This window comes from Amia ocellicauda, chromosome 15 (genome assembly GCF_036373705.1).
Source record: "Amia ocellicauda isolate fAmiCal2 chromosome 15, fAmiCal2.hap1, whole genome shotgun sequence".
Lineage (NCBI taxonomy): Eukaryota > Metazoa > Chordata > Actinopteri > Amiiformes > Amiidae > Amia > Amia ocellicauda.
Window position 1 is genome coordinate 5,255,192 of NC_089864.1, and position 15,977 is coordinate 5,271,168.

The 15,977-nt window shown below is 40.1% G+C and overlaps 1 protein-coding gene across 1 annotated transcript in view; it reads left to right on the forward strand.

Moving 5' to 3' along the window:
• Positions 1–15,977, forward strand: part of LOC136771745 (metabotropic glutamate receptor 8) — a 91,794-nt gene that overhangs the window by 55,868 nt on the left and 19,949 nt on the right. Inside the window, exon 6 of the mRNA XM_066724237.1 lies at positions 14,691–14,830. Coding sequence (XP_066580334.1) covers positions 14,691–14,830 — 140 coding nt within the window. The remainder of the gene's footprint in view (positions 1–14,690; positions 14,831–15,977) is intronic.

Genomic DNA, 15,977 nt, shown 5'->3' on the forward strand with positions numbered 1-15,977 from the left:
TTAGTCGATGGTATTAATGTGTAATCCTTATACTTTTCAAATGCCAGAATGATCCCCTTTTTGATATTTGGAATTTATGGAATGCATTATAAATAAAATGTGTGTCTCTAATCCATATATTCAATTTATAGGTTTTAAAATATATAGTGAGGTTAATTTCTACAAGATATCATAGACTTATAAAAGAATATATGGATTGCATCAAAAAGGTGCCAGTATTGGTATGTGAAAAATATAAGGATGACACATTTCTACTCTGTATTTACATATATATATATATATATATATATATGTGTGTATATATATATATATATATATATATATATATATATATATATATATATATGCCAGCTACTGTATGAAATCCTCCCCCCATAAAGAAACAAAAAAGCAACAACAACACAGAAAAAACCCTTACAGATGCTTAATTCAGAATTTGAAATCCAATTGTTTGGATCTCTGCTTACTCCAGTTACTGACTTAAGCTTTTTTTTAAACAAACAAACAAACAAACAAACAAACAATCAAACAAACATAACCAAGTGAAGCAGAACATTATTATGCAGCCCCAGTAGGTTGTCTCTTGCTATTCACAGTGCTTTTCATGATAACTTCTGACTGGTTGCAAACATGCAGATAGATATAACTCAGATTTGCAGATTTTCAGTTGCAGGAGTCCACAACCAAAGTAGCTATATCAGGCTAAAATAGTTCACATGCAGGTTCCAAAAACCAGCAGGGAACAGAACAAAAACAATCACACCACCCTCCTACCAAACAAGGAGCTAAACAGGTTCCTTAAGGAGTCTGGACAACCCTGATAGATGTATGTTGTAGAACAGGGGTTCCCAACCCTGGTCCTGGGGACCCCCTACCCTGCGGTCTAATCTAAGAAGATTGTTACTTCAATTAAGGTTCAAGTAGGTAATTGAGAGCTTGGTTGGAACAAAAACCAGCAGGTTAGGGGCTCCTCTGGGGCCAGGGTTGGGAACCACTGATCTAGAGGTAAATACAGTTTATTGTGGTTTGCTGGTTTATGTATTGGTTACACATCTCGTGGATTCAGCTTACACTTCAAATCATATCTCCAGTTTCCCAGACCACAATATAACATGTAATATTACTAGGGAGTAGCTGTCAGCCTTCTCGAAACACACTTTATTGTGTAGCTGTCAGCACAGCAACACCCTGCCTTCCTCGATGTTGTGGAGTGAAGAATGCAAACTCAGCATTCAAACAAAAACAGCATCTACAGCATCGGTTCTTACTCTAAAGTTGCAATGTGTGAATTCCAGTAACGTATAGTTGAGAGCCAAAGCAGGCATCCTATTCATTGATTGAACTGACGCTATGAAACCAGAGGATGTGACCACTTTACTACCTTTCCCATTCTTTCTTTCCTTTCCTTTGGACTAAATTGGCAATATTAATAATTTAGTAATTTCAGCTGCAGAATGGTGACAGTCCATCAGGCTATAATAGAAAATTCATTACAGCAGATTGGTAAAGTTAATTGAAATTCCTGGATTAGCTGCGAGTGTTTAGTTATATCAAAGTTACCATGGCTGTGTTGAAGTTATAGCAGGGGGAGAAATTAGTTTTTCAGCACCACAGCCTTGTCATCAGTCATTATGACTATTGATCCGAAACACGCTGTACGAGACGCCCCACTGCCCTTACGCACTGATGCCTTTTTCATCGTTTCTTTATGTATCGTGGAGTAGAATTTCTCTGTATTAATTTAAAAAAGCAGATCTGTTGAATATTATCATTCTGTGTGTATATTCTAACACAATACTTTAAACTGCCAGACAAGTTGTCAACGCAGAACTCTCCGGCTGTAAGTGATAAAACAATGAACTGACAAAAAACAATAATGCAGAAACAGTTGAGGTAATCTATTACATTTAATTACACCTGAAGTTGTAATTCGTTGTAATAACCATTTGGTGAGAGTCATCATGACAATAAATGCAAGAGGGATAATGAAAATATTACACTGAGTTTGTAGTGAGGTTTAGTATTTACAAAAAACAAGCAACGCCTGTGTCTGCCTTGAGATGCCTGCAGTTTGCAAATCGGTTACATAACTGAGTGATTCACTTAACTCGGGCCCCTTGCTTTTCACCCTAAAGAATCTGATGAGGATGTGGCTAAACTGCATTTGCCATCACCTCTCTCCTTCTAGGTTAGCTTCCCTGGTTAATTTCTTTTTGCTCGGTGTTAGAGAGACCCCCGGATGGCCCCCCGATACCGGCTCATGCTTCACATGCACGTTTCTCCATGGTTTGAATCGTCAGGGGAGCGGTGCGTGGCTCGGGAGAGAGCGATACATTATCTGTCCCTTTCTTCTCCTCTTTCTTCTCAGCTCCACCGGGCTGACTCATGCAGGAACAGCTTTCTCGTCCGCGGTTGTGAAGTCCTCTGTTCACACACATCTGGGGAAGAAAGCTTTCATTTGAAACAGCAGTGTGAAGGAATAGCCTCCTCTGCCCTCTTTTTTGTTATAATACTTACATTGTCATTTTATTATTATTTTGGGGGTCTTGAACCCCTTTGTGAGATCAATAGGATGTTATGACTCATTTGAAAGCACTGAAGGAATTGGGGCCTGCATTTCAGTCAGATCCTTCTAACAGGCCAGGTTTTATTACTAAATGTGTTGGTGGATGAGGTGTCATTGGACAGTCTCATGCTAACTAGTAACCTAAAAATGCATGCACTGTGTTTGAACAAGCCTGTGAGTAATGTAATGGGGTCCACTGTGTGTTTTTTTGCGTGTTCCCTTGTGTTAGTCTTCATGCACAGTCAGGGTCTGCTGCCAAACTTCATGTTTGAGTTGGAAGCACTCACATCTGTTCAAACGGCAACCATCCTGACATCTCTGTGAATCATGAATGTCAGCAAACACTCTATACATCAATAATATAGTATACTTAGCATAACAAATAGTCATTAGTACACGCTAGGAAAGAGGTTCAGCCAGGCAGCGTGATCAAGCAGCTTCGTCTTTGTGGGTTAAGTATCTCTCCTTCTGATCTCAAGTCAAGAATATATCTGATACTATTTATCCTGCTTTGTTTATGTGTGGCGACAGCTGCAGGTCACAGCGATGGAAGAAACAGAGAGAGAGAGAAAGTGAGGGGTATTTAAAGGATGTTTCGACGTATTATACTGTTAAAAGGAGCAATTGACATACAGGACATACAGAATGAATGCCCAATCCTGTTTTAAGAAGACACAATAGATTAATACAGATATAATAAGTGTGTGTGTGTCTCTCACAAATTGGTATATTCTTTAGGTCTTTGTTGGGTCAAGGTTTCCTTTCGAAAGGGACATTTGCATTCTGTTTCTGCCTATCAAGTTTCTAATGAATGTCTCCAAAGCAGCGAATATAAAAAGGACTTGGAGAATAAGTAAAATAGGCAAATTATAAGGCAAATGACAAGGGCTTACAACTGGCTGACACATCAATGCACATCAAGCCACAGGGTAATTGAAAACTGTGCCAGCATTACATTACGAAACACTGATTACATACATTTCTTGTTAAATATAGAATTCACGATTTGATGGAGAACAGGGTGATATTCAGTCCAAGGCATACAAGGAGAAGTAAAATAACAGAATAGATATACAGAGAGAGAGAGAGATTTTGTTTAATTATATTTTTAAATAATGAAAAGAAATTGAACTCTAATTGATGAGGACAGTTTGTTTCAGGTTGGGTCGCTGTGAGGAGTTTGTGTCGGGAACTGGGGAGGCAGGGACACCAGATCCAACACACAGTGCCTGTCTTTTGTTGTTCTCTCTGTGCTGCTGCGAACGCACATCTCTGACAAACCTCGTAAAGCCTGCAGCAGAAAGCCACAGGCACACGAGCCACCATCGAGCAGAGCGCTGGATGCAGGTGAGCGGGTCACGTGGCGTCTCAGCCCTCGTGCCTTGTGTCTGGCTGCTGTGGCTGAGTTGGGAAACAAAGCACCCTCCCGCCTTCCTGAGGGAACGGCGTGATGCCGGAGAACAGAACAAGCCCCTGCCATGACTAAACCTCATGTTCACGCACCAGCTGAACGATCGCAGGCCTTCCCTGCTACCACCTTCGTGTTTTGCCACAGGCGCTGAACAGCATTTTGACAGTCTTTGGCTCGTCTGCTTCTGTTTCCACACACCACATCCTCTTGGAGCTGAAAAATGCTAACATTGTTACACGCCTATGAAACTCTTATCCGCTTTTTTTTCCCCTGCCCGTTTTAGTTGTTTTTATTGTTGATGTTCTCCTCTTCCCAACAGTAGTATTTAAGTGACAATCCTGGCCATCATACCAGCTCGTCCAGTAGGTCTTAGTCTGTTTTTTCTTGATGATGGTTGTGAAAAAGATCAGCCCTTAACTAATCGGTCTGTCCTTACAGTCTTTAAATGGCATTCCCATTTCTCCTCCGGCTCTCTGTATCTATAGGTTGGGATCTGTGTTCCATTAATGAAAACATTATATTAGCAAATATATATTTGCTATAAACAATTAAACTCCAGATGAAACAATGACAACAACATCAAAAGATGTATCTTAATTCTAAGAACGAAATAAAGGATTTTAGTTTTTATTTCGATGGTGTAACAGTAACTTGAGTATGGTCAAAGGGTCGCTGTCCAGAGACCCCTCTGCATTTCACCATTTAAATCATCTTTATTTGGCTTCCCCCTTTTGCAACAGCTTCCAAACAGTATAAAGTCTTTCAAACGCTACCGGGATACCCAAACGTGGTCCCCCGTGAATTTTCAAATGACATAACACTCAGATCTGCTCTTAATTTGACATTGTTCCCAATCAGATGCATGTTAGAAGTATATAATTACATTTGAACCTCATTGTCAATGTATCCCATTCAAATAAAGGCACGCTATTCAAGGTTGGCCAAGAAACGCACCTCTCGAAGTGCGCAAGAGAATCCGTAGCGCGATCCACAATCTCTGCCAGCGTGTGTTTAAGTCTTTCCACAAATTACAAATAAATAGAGAAAATCAAAGAACGCTGAGTAGCTGGAGGGTCCTTCTTCTCAGCGACTCTCTGGTGGAATTTCAAAGCGCCATCAACTAAAAGCCTGAGCTGTGGCTCCTCAGAAAATCAAAAAGATTGGATCTATTTTTAATAAGTGTATTTTTATATAAGGCGAAATAAATGAATGTCACATTACTCATAAGGCACGGCTGCAACAGCGAGCACATGTAACAATAGGGGGCTCGCTCTATTAGGAGGGCTTTTTAATACAATTCCTGGCATCTAAGTTCAAACACCCCTTGGCTGGATCACCCTTGACAGATGTCAGCGAGGCTTACATTTATCGGGATAACTAAGATATATCCGTATGCACTCCCGAGTTAACTACACCGGATCATGGACGCGGTATTACTGATGTTTTTCCTTCTCCGTTGGTGTCATTGCGCAGTATCGTTTTTGATGAACACAGTGTGGAGCGTGCGACTGTCAATCATTAGCTCGGTCAAAATGTTCCTTCAGCGAGATGTAAAAATCTCCGTAATGGCCCCAGTGCTCGGGTTGAATCACGGCGCGTACGCTTCTGCCATTGTGCGAGGCGGTGATTGAAAAGTTCAGTTCACTTGGAGCAAATTGTGTTTCCATTACCACTCCTGAACCACAGAGATCTTCACTAGAGATCAATAGCTTAGGGAAGCATTCAAAAGGCTTTTTTATTTTTTTATTTAGTATACTTTCATTGACTTAATGCACGCCCTCTGACATCCATTAGATTAATTTAATATCCACTGAGAGGTCCTGAACTGCAATCTTCGATTTTAAAGGTTTATTGCTCACCTGATTGTCTGGAACTTTGTTAAAGTTGCCACAATGCCAATTAACACAGTGCAAGTAGAGTTTCTTACACCCAAGAATAAAAAGATACAATGCTAACATGTAGGCTTGCGAGACAGAAACTCAGATTAATTTAACTTGATACTTAAGTCCCCCTCCTTTTTAAATCCACTCTTAGGCATACATTTGCTTCCAGATTGTGGGAGTAATGTTGTCCCCACCGGTTGTTTACTGTAGCCGTTGTTAACCTGCCACACAGAGAGTCCTGGTAATCAAGAAACTCCCCGGACCTGATGCCTAGAAGACATTGATTCCATCTTGTTTGAGAATCTGCGTATTCTATTTACTTATACAGGAAATACTGAAAGCCAGCTAATGGAGAAATGGCAACTAACACTTCTGTTCTTGTTAATGACATTGACTTTTCGTGGAACATCTTAAGTGTGTGAAAAAGCACAGCTATCTCTTCTTCTACATCTTCTTCTTCTGTAAACAGAATATGAATTGAGCACCTCTTACTTTACGTCCTGATCCCCGTCTCCTCTTGCGGAGTTGCCGATCATAACTTCTGTATATTTAGCACAGAGGTTGCTTTGCATGGCAGTATGAGGACTGAATTTAGAATTGCTTACTGAAGTATTTAGACCTTGACAGTACATTGACAGTTCGCTTGTCTTCAAGAAGGCAGTATGCCCTCTTACGCAAATATAGACAACTTTCCTGTTTGTTTGTTTGTTTTGCCAGTGCAAAGATTATATAACAACATTATATAACTGCCGACACAAAAATGTGATTTAGGAGACAGCGTTTGTGTGCACGGGGACACAATAAAGCATATGGCCTACCAATTACAATATACACTCACCTAAAGGATTATTAGGAACACCATACTAATACTGTGTTTGACCCCCTTTCGCCTTCAGAACTGCCTTAATTCTACGTGGCATTGATTCAACAAGGTGCTGAAAGCATTCTTTAGAAATGTTGGCCCATATTGATAGGATAGCATCTTGCAGTTGATGGAGATTTGTGGGATGCACATCCAGGGCACGAAGCTCCCGTTCCACCACATCCCAAAGATGCTCTATTGGGTTGAGATCTGGTGACTGTGGGGGCCAGTTTAGTACAGTGAACTCATTGTCATGTTCAAGAAACCAATTTGAAATGATTCGACCTTTGTGACATGGTGCATTATCCTGCTGGAAGTAGCCATCAGAGGATGGGTACATGGTGGTCATAAAGGGATGGACATGGTCAGAAACAATGCTCAGGTAGGCCGTGGCATTTAAACGATGCCCAATTGGCACTAAGGGGCCTAAAGTGTGCCAAGAAAACATCCCCCACACCATTACACCACCACCACCAGCCTGCACAGTGGTAACAAGGCATGATGGATCCATGTTCTCATTCCGTTTACGCCAAATTCTGACTCTACCATCTGAATGTCTCAACAGAAATCGAGACTCATCAGACCAGGCAACATTTTTCCAGTCTTCAACTGTCCAATTTTGGTGAGCTTGTGCAAATTGTAGCCTCTTTTTCCTATTTGTAGTGGAGATGAGTGGTACCCGGTGGGGTCTTCTGCTGTTGTAGCCCATCCGCCTCAAGGTTGTACGTGTTGTGGCTTCACAAATGCTTTGCTGCATACCTCGGTTGTAACGAGTGGTTATTTCAGTCAAAGTTGCTCTTCTATCAGCTTGAATCAGTCGGCCCATTCTCCTCTGACCTCTAGCATCAACAAGGCATTTTCGCCCACAGGACTGCCGCATACTGGATGTTTTTCCCTTTTCACACCATTCTTTGTAAACCCATGGTGGAGAGTTTGGAATCTGATTGATTGATTGCTTCTGTGGACAGGTGTCTTTTATACAGGTAACTAGCTGAGATTAGGAGCACTCCCTTTAAGAGAGTGCTCCTAATCTCAGCTCGTTACCTGTATAAAAGACACCTGGAAGCCAGAAATGTTGCTGATTGATAGGGGATCAAATACTTATTTCCCTCATTAACATGCAAATCAATTTATAACTTTTTTGAAATGCGTTTTTCTGGATTTTATTGTTGTTATTCTGTCTCTCACTGTTAAAATACACCTACCATTACAATTATAGACTAATCATTTCTTTGTCAGTGGGCAAACGTACAAAATCAGCAGGGGATCAAATACTTTTTCCCCTCACTGTACATTATAGTACACTGTATTGTGTTGCATTTAACTCTTTTGAGGATCAGCCACTGTTCTGCCTGCTGAGCTTATTTGTGTTTGTTTGTTTATTTGTTATTATTATATACACTGCACGGGGTTCAAAACAAAACTACATACACAACGGATAAATAAAACCCTAGCTCCTCTCGAGCCTAAACTAAACACAGGACAAAACAAAACACACAATAAATACACACGAAAAACAGCAACAAAGTCCAATCCGCAATCCGTATAGCCAATAGCCAAGATCAGTACCGTAATCCTCTGTTTTCCCTCGCTCAAACTGTCCTGTTTGGAGATAAACCGCTCTTCCCCCACATTACTTTTAAGAAGCGTTAAGTCACTATTGAGCATGTAAGGAAATTCTTAACTACTGTTATTTTTTCAAATAATATAACAACTCTTTCTCCTTCTTCTAATGTTTAATTGATAGTACATATTTAGCAGTTGGGCTTGATTCAATATTCAATTAACTGATACCAGTAACACTATCAACATTCCTGTAAGGTATCCAGTTTAGGGATATCTAGCTCAGTTTCCTGGTGTTACTGGTGTGGAAGAGGCTTCATGTCAGGTCCACCAATGGGTGTCACAGGGAGAGAAGTGTCAGTCAGACTTGGATTCATATGTGTACTTTTGAAATCTCGTACCCTTAATTGATCCGGAGGAGAGCGTCTAATCACAGCTGTATTCATTACCATCCAGTCAACTCAATAAGATCCACAAGTCCAGGATCATCTTCACCTTCTCAACTGGATGCCTTCACAGGTGCAGGAGTTAGCGAGAAACAGTGCATGTGATTGAACTGGACTGGATTGGATTGTCAGCGGTGACTTTAGAAGCAGGCCTCATCTGGATGAATGGATGTGAATGCAATCCCTAAAATACTCACAACTGCACTTAAACCCAACTTGAACATGCCCAGCCCAGGGCAGGTGGGCTACTTCAGTTGCACTCTGGGTGAGGGGGTGGCAAGGTTGAGCAAAGGACCTCCTATTGTTTGTCAACTTGCTTAGGTCCTTATTTTATGTTTTGAATATCTGGGGAAAGTGTATGTATGGGCTACATAAACAATTCAGCATTAAAATCGAGTGAGAACTAACATCCCAGGTGTATTCATGCCATTTAAGCCCTTTTCCTAACTTTTCTTTGGTATTTTAATATTGTATAAAGTAAATGCGTTTAAGCAGGTATATAGAGAGCGCAGGTTCCTCACTCATCAAGCACATGTGTACATCTCAGTGGTTTCCATCACAGTGAAGATGATTGCTTCTAGGCCAAGGTAAGTTCACCTTCAGAGTCGTAATGTCTGAACATGTGTTCTCTTTCTCTCTCTCTCTCTCTCTCTCTCTCTCTCTCTCTCTCTCTCTCTCTCTCTCTCTCTATATATATATATATATATATATATATATATATATAAAGTCGCAATCAAATATTCTGTCACATTCTGGGGTGTATTTCTATGAGTAGCTGAACTGTGATTGATCTCAAACAACAGGGGTGGCCAACACAGTCCTGGAAGGCCCGGTTCCTGTAGGCTTAACTGATGATTAAGGAACTCCAGCGAAAATCCATATTTCCTTAGGTTATTCAATAGAAACATATTTTGTGCAGTGAGTTTTTCAAATCCAGCTCATTCTATGTACCAGAATTCAGAGATCGAGAAATATGCCGTGACACCACCAGGGCGCTAACTCCATAGCTGCTTTGTTGGGAGTCAATGGGGGAAATTGGAAAAGTCACAGAAATCATTAAAAAGGAACATTTTATGCACATCTGATGACCCCATCACCCTATTTTTGGAGGACACGCGTGCACCTGTTCACACTCCGCTGTAGCCTACACTGCAGTCCCTCGAGTAATGTAAAATAATAGTGACAGTTCTGGGTGATGAAATAAACTTTCTTTGATCACCTCCTTTGTGTTAACTATGCTTTGACTCCTAACCATTCCTCCAGCAAGCTACTGCTTTTGTCACACGGATTTGCTTTTGCAGAATTAAGTAATCGGATTACTTTCTTTAGAAATGAATGGCTTGGGCTCCAAAGAGGCATTATGGTCAAAGCTTGTGCACAGAGTACCTGCTACACCATTCCCCATGAGAGCTGGAGCGAGTTGGTCTCCATTCCCACCTGTGCCATTGTCAGTTATGGCAGTACACAATTGGCCAGTTGCCACCTAGGGAGGGAGAGTGAAACTCAGCTCTCTGAAGTCTGTTGACCCCCATGACTTCTCAGGTGCCTCCAGGTTGGGGGTGCTAAACTGTTCCATCTGCATCAAATCCTCCATCTGAAGTAAGTTCAGGTCAGAGGATGCTTGCTTTGTCTCATCCCTCCAGAATAAGAATGGGTATCAAAGCTGTGATCATTCCTGTGTCCGAATTTGAGTGGAAAAAGAGAGGAAAATGATGGTATATTCTGAATGATAATAATTATAATGAAAAAAACTGGGTATTGCTTTGTAAACATTGTCTATTTGGCTTGAAATTCCACATTGGGTTTTACGCAACAAATTGTTATGGACAACTTTTTCAAGCTTTGTTGAAATAGATGCTTTTTTGACATCCTGAAATATCCAGAGTGTATCTGACTTAAAACAAGAAAGCTAAGAATTCAGATGAATGTTGCATATTCGAGCAAACACGTTATACAATGACGACTGTACAGATCAAGTCTGACAGTGACGTGTATCGTTTGCAAATCAGTTCCTTTGTTGTTCCAGTGTGGATGCCTGTTAGATGAACAATCACTACTGTATCCCTTCAGTATACATATAAATTGTGTTAAATGTTTTTAAAACAAGGCACACATACCTCTATATAAATCAATTAGTATTTATAAATCCATCAAACAATCTGCTGATTAAATAAAGAATTTAAAATAAAGCAAAATAACAGCAAGTAGTGTACTGTACCAGTAAAACACAGACCATCAGAAACAATCACGGATTTGACTCTCCCCGTTTCACTTCGAGTGCGTCATTTAGCGCTCCCGAAAAACTCACACTACACAAAACCTTAGCTGAATTACAATGCTGCCAAAAAAATTTAGGTCAACGGCTTTCTCAAATATACAAGCTAACCACCATACATATTGACTGGAACATTGTAGATTAGAACATAAAAAGAATGTGAAGTTTCACATTTATTTGATTCAGATATACTTGTAAGATAGCATTAAATCTCAGCCTCCACTAATCATTTCCAATCGCTATCAAATTAATTCCCTTTCTCTGTATTGATTCGAGCACAGTAGGTTACTCGAATCATCTTGTACACCCTAATGTATCTTGTTCACGCATGTCTGCACACACTTTATGTAGAAATATAGATAGATGCAGATTGAAAAGCTCTTGTACGTTCGCTGACCGCGATTAATGAATCCTGTGGATGCTCATTCACTGTGATTAGCTGTATATATTCTTTAAATGAGGGTTACATTCATTCATAGCGTGAGTTCAGAATCCATTTGGAGTTTAACCATGGGACCCGCAAAGCCCCAAAGAAAACGTCAAACCTGCTTCAGCAAACGTCTGGTCCTCTGGTGTTGGAGGTCTACCACGTCCAGGGGCAATGATGTCACCACAGCAGCTACTTTTACACACTCTGAACCCTGTTATGATGTGTAGAGACTACAATTGTGTTCACAGGAAGATGAAAACAAGATGAGAACTATAAAAGTCTATGACGAGGCATCGGGTACATATGAATTATATGTATGTGTACAAATAATAAGAGGAAAAACCTTTCTTTAGTGGGCAATTTGCATAGTTCTAGAGCAATTCCTATAAAAACAGAATGCTGGGATAAGAACTAATAAGAGCTCGTTAGGAATTCCGTGAGAAGCTTTGATCACCAATACTGTGATGATAAAACAGCCTTCCAATACATTAAATACATACATACATACATACATACATACATACATACATACATACATACATACATGCATACATAAGCACTCAAATAAATTGGTAAAAAGCATAAATAAAGCAAATCTACAGTGCCGTGTTTTACGCAGGGTGTAATCTTAGTTTGCCAGTAGCCACTACATTGTTTCAAAGATATGTCGGATCCTCTATTTTACTAGCCTGCAATTTATATGATTGACACTGCTTGTCTCTTACAACCACTTTTTTATGCTTTCTTTTTTAAATGCAATTTCTCCCCTTCAGTGCAACTGCAACATTTCAGAGCATTTCTTTATAAATATTCCACAGCGCCTCAGACCTACTTAGATATTTTAGTCCTCTGGAAGAATAGCTCCAAGATTTCTTCTTATTTCTAATTAGCACTTTTGGGCTGCATGAAAGAGATTGAGGTTATGCAGAAGCGCACAGTCTTATTCTAATTTGCAGCTTTCTGCTGTTGCAAATAATATGTAGATGAAAGGGAAACATAATAGGTTTGCACAGTGTCTCATAGGATTCTCTAATTTTATTATTCAAAATACTTTCCTGAGAATGATTCCTGGTGCTTTTGGAAAGAAAATATCTTTGTTTAGGTCCATTGCTGGGTTAAAATGTGTTTTCCTAACCATAATTTAATATATAGTTTATCTGAGACAAATCATTGCAATCCTACATAGTTTTTTATCCACCAGCTCCCTCTGTAGCTTCAGAAATATTCAGATTAAATGGCAGATTCAAAGTAATTAAGAATAACTGGAATAAAGCCTACATTTGGAGAAAATGCTGTGGTAGCAATGAAACTGTTCACCTTGATGATTCACATATATCACTGTACTAGGCATTGAGATGTTCTATGATTAAAAACACTCATGTAATCAATTCAGAAAGATCGCCATTCAATCTTGTCTGCAAATAATGTGAATATGATTATCATCTGACTCAGCCTTTATATTCCTTACATTTGAGGAGCGCTTTGTAATTGTTGTTCATACTCTCTGCTGGATAGATATACCCTCTCTGGCTCTTTCTTGATTAAAATTGAAGCCTTGTGAAGACCTTTTTTAATGATTATTTTCATAGCTTACATTGTGTCAGTTTCATATTTTCATATCTAAGACATGTGTATGTGCAGGTTTGCTATCCTCTTCCTGTACTGAATTGAAACCAAATGGAGGCGTTGTAGTCCAGTTTGGTGTTTCCTTCTTCCTCCAGTAATGGCGGTCTGATGCCCTGTCTTATTGCCGCCGTCTACTGTGCATGACTAACCTTCCCTAATAGTTAAGTAATCGTGTACATTACAAAAACACACAGAAGGTATATATCTCTGTACTTCCCTGTGAGCGCTAATAAATTAATCGTCCGGGTTGATGAAAACTCTCCCACATGCTGCAAGTGACAGGCAGCCGTCACGCTTGGAGGACTTCTTCTAATTGACTCACATTATTATTATTTTTTTTGTTTTTTTTCTCTGCCAAAATGTCAGGCAGGAATTCATACCGGCTCCCCTTTTCTGGCTTCGTTAGAGTCGGTTTACAAAAAGCTAAACATTTAAGCACAAAATCAAGTGAAAATGTTACAGTGTGCAGATTGAGGTCTGTGCTTGTTGACATGTTGAAGTCCAGCACTCGTGTTTGAAGACGAGCCATGAATTGGTTAGAGTCCAGATTGATGTCTTCAAATCGAATATATGTCACAACATTTCCAAAATAAATAAATAAATACATACACACACACACACACAAATAATTAAACAAGCAATGGGAGAAATTAGTCAAAAAGTCCACACAGCTCTGGACTAAGCTTTACCAAGTTATTTCAATTGCCCTCCTGCATATTTACCTCTCCACTTTGTTTTAACGAGGCAGGGAATATTTGTCATGATCTTTGGAAATGGCAAAAGTAATGTCATGATGGGTTTGTGATGTCCGCAAAATGTCGCCAATGATACAGCAGTCAAACACGACAGACAATCCAATTCAAAGAGCTGCTTCGTTGCCAGCAAAATACGTCTGTTTGGAGCAAAACATTTATTCTTCCCAGTTCCCGGAAAACAATATTTGAATGAAATGTTGTACCTGGCGTATAAAAGCATGCTGATGTTCTCCGATTGATTCAAAGGCTTTGTATTGGATAACAGGCACAGCATGGGGTTTGAAACTCGGGCTGCTGCTTAGAAGGCCCCCTCCCCACCCCAAACAAAAATAAATACATAATGAAAATAACAGAAACGTGACGCGCAGTTTGATTCTTTTGTGGATACGCTTCACTTTGCGTTTCGTGAATTTATTCATAAGCTGTTTTAATGTGATTTACTGATGTGCGAGAAGATAAATCACGGCTAAATTGTTTGTTTATGAAAATGGATTTGAATGGGAAATATGTAGGACTGGAAACGGGTTGTTTGCATAGTTGTTCGCACACATGGGCGTACGTGCAAACACAATTTAGGGAGAAGATTTAGGAAGGTTTCAAATGTTAAATTATGGAAAGGAAATTTTGACATTGAGCAAATTAACTCGACTGCCACCTGGTGAAGACATCGCATCGAACAACACGGCGTTCTTCTCACTGGGGAAATCTTGGGGGTTTTGTTTTGTGGACAAGAAGCTTATGCTGTGTGGTTTACTTACCTTGGACTGACATACCCAACCTTTTGCTGATAGTCGAGTTATGTTGTATTACCAGAAGGTGGTACGCAATGTTGCTTAATCACTGCTGTTGTGTCTGTCTTTTTATTTTCAATAGGGAGTGCAGGGACGCCCGTCATATTCAATGAGAACGGAGACGCTCCAGGACGCTATGACATTTTCCAGTATCAGATCACAAACCGGTCGACCACAGAGTACAGGGTGATTGGACACTGGACTGATCAGCTTCATTTAAATGTGAGCAAAAACACTGATTTTCATCCTACCTGTTGTAATGATGTTCTGTTCGAATGTGTGCACGTGACTGGGAGATTAAGCTGATCATGGTAGACCATTGTGTTCCTCTCAGGTCATGAAGACACTTGCCATTTTCTACTGTTGTAGGCAATAAGGAGACAATATTGGGGTCACTACACGAATTATCACCTCAAATGTTGCTAAAAGTGTTTGAGAAATGCAATTCATCACCTCATCTCAGCGACGATCTCAGCGACAAAGTGGCCGTCTCTTCTCCCTTACGTTCAAAGTTCACCTCCCAAGATCTGGTTGGGAGAAAACCTTATATACTCCTAATCCCCACCCCTTCCTCCCGATTCAATTAACACTTAAGCAAGTGTCCAATCGAGAGGAGGCCATTCACCCCATCATGCTTGTTTGGTGTCCATTAGTAACTAAGTGATCCAAGGATCCTATCCAGTCTATTTTTAAATGTCCCCAAATTGTCTCTTCAGCCACATCGCTGGGGAGTTTGTTCAGATTGTGATGCCTCTCTGTGTGAAGAAGTGTCTCCTGTTTTCTGTCTTGAATGCCTTGAAGCCCAATTTCCATTTGTGTCCCTGCTGATCTGGAAAAGCTCCTCTGGTTTGATGTGGTCGATGCCTTTCATGATTTTGAAGACTTGGATCAAGTTCCCACGTAGTCTCCTCTCTTCCAGGGTGAAAAGGTTCAGTTCCCTCAGTCTCTCTGAGTTTGACTTAAAGACAGTGCAGTTTTTTTGAAACCGTGCAACTAAATTAATACATACAGTTGGCCTAGCATACGTGTATGTGCCTGAGAACTTTGTGTACCACAATATTTACAGACAAGTTGACCATATAAGAGTGTTTCTATCTCTCGGTAAGGATCCTACTTTGCGACGCTTTCACTGTCATCCGCTGTAGAAACACACACCCAGAAATACACACACAAAATAATGATACTAAACAAAAAACATACCACCTCCTTTGCTACATCAAGGGACAAAATGAAGAAGGATGGTTATTTTCTTTGCCATCTTTTATGTCTGAATAAGTAAATAAACAAATAACAATAAGCATACATGCTGCAGTACATAATGTTTTGTATGTTTTGTTTGAAGTCGAGTCAACGTAAAGACATTGTCTTC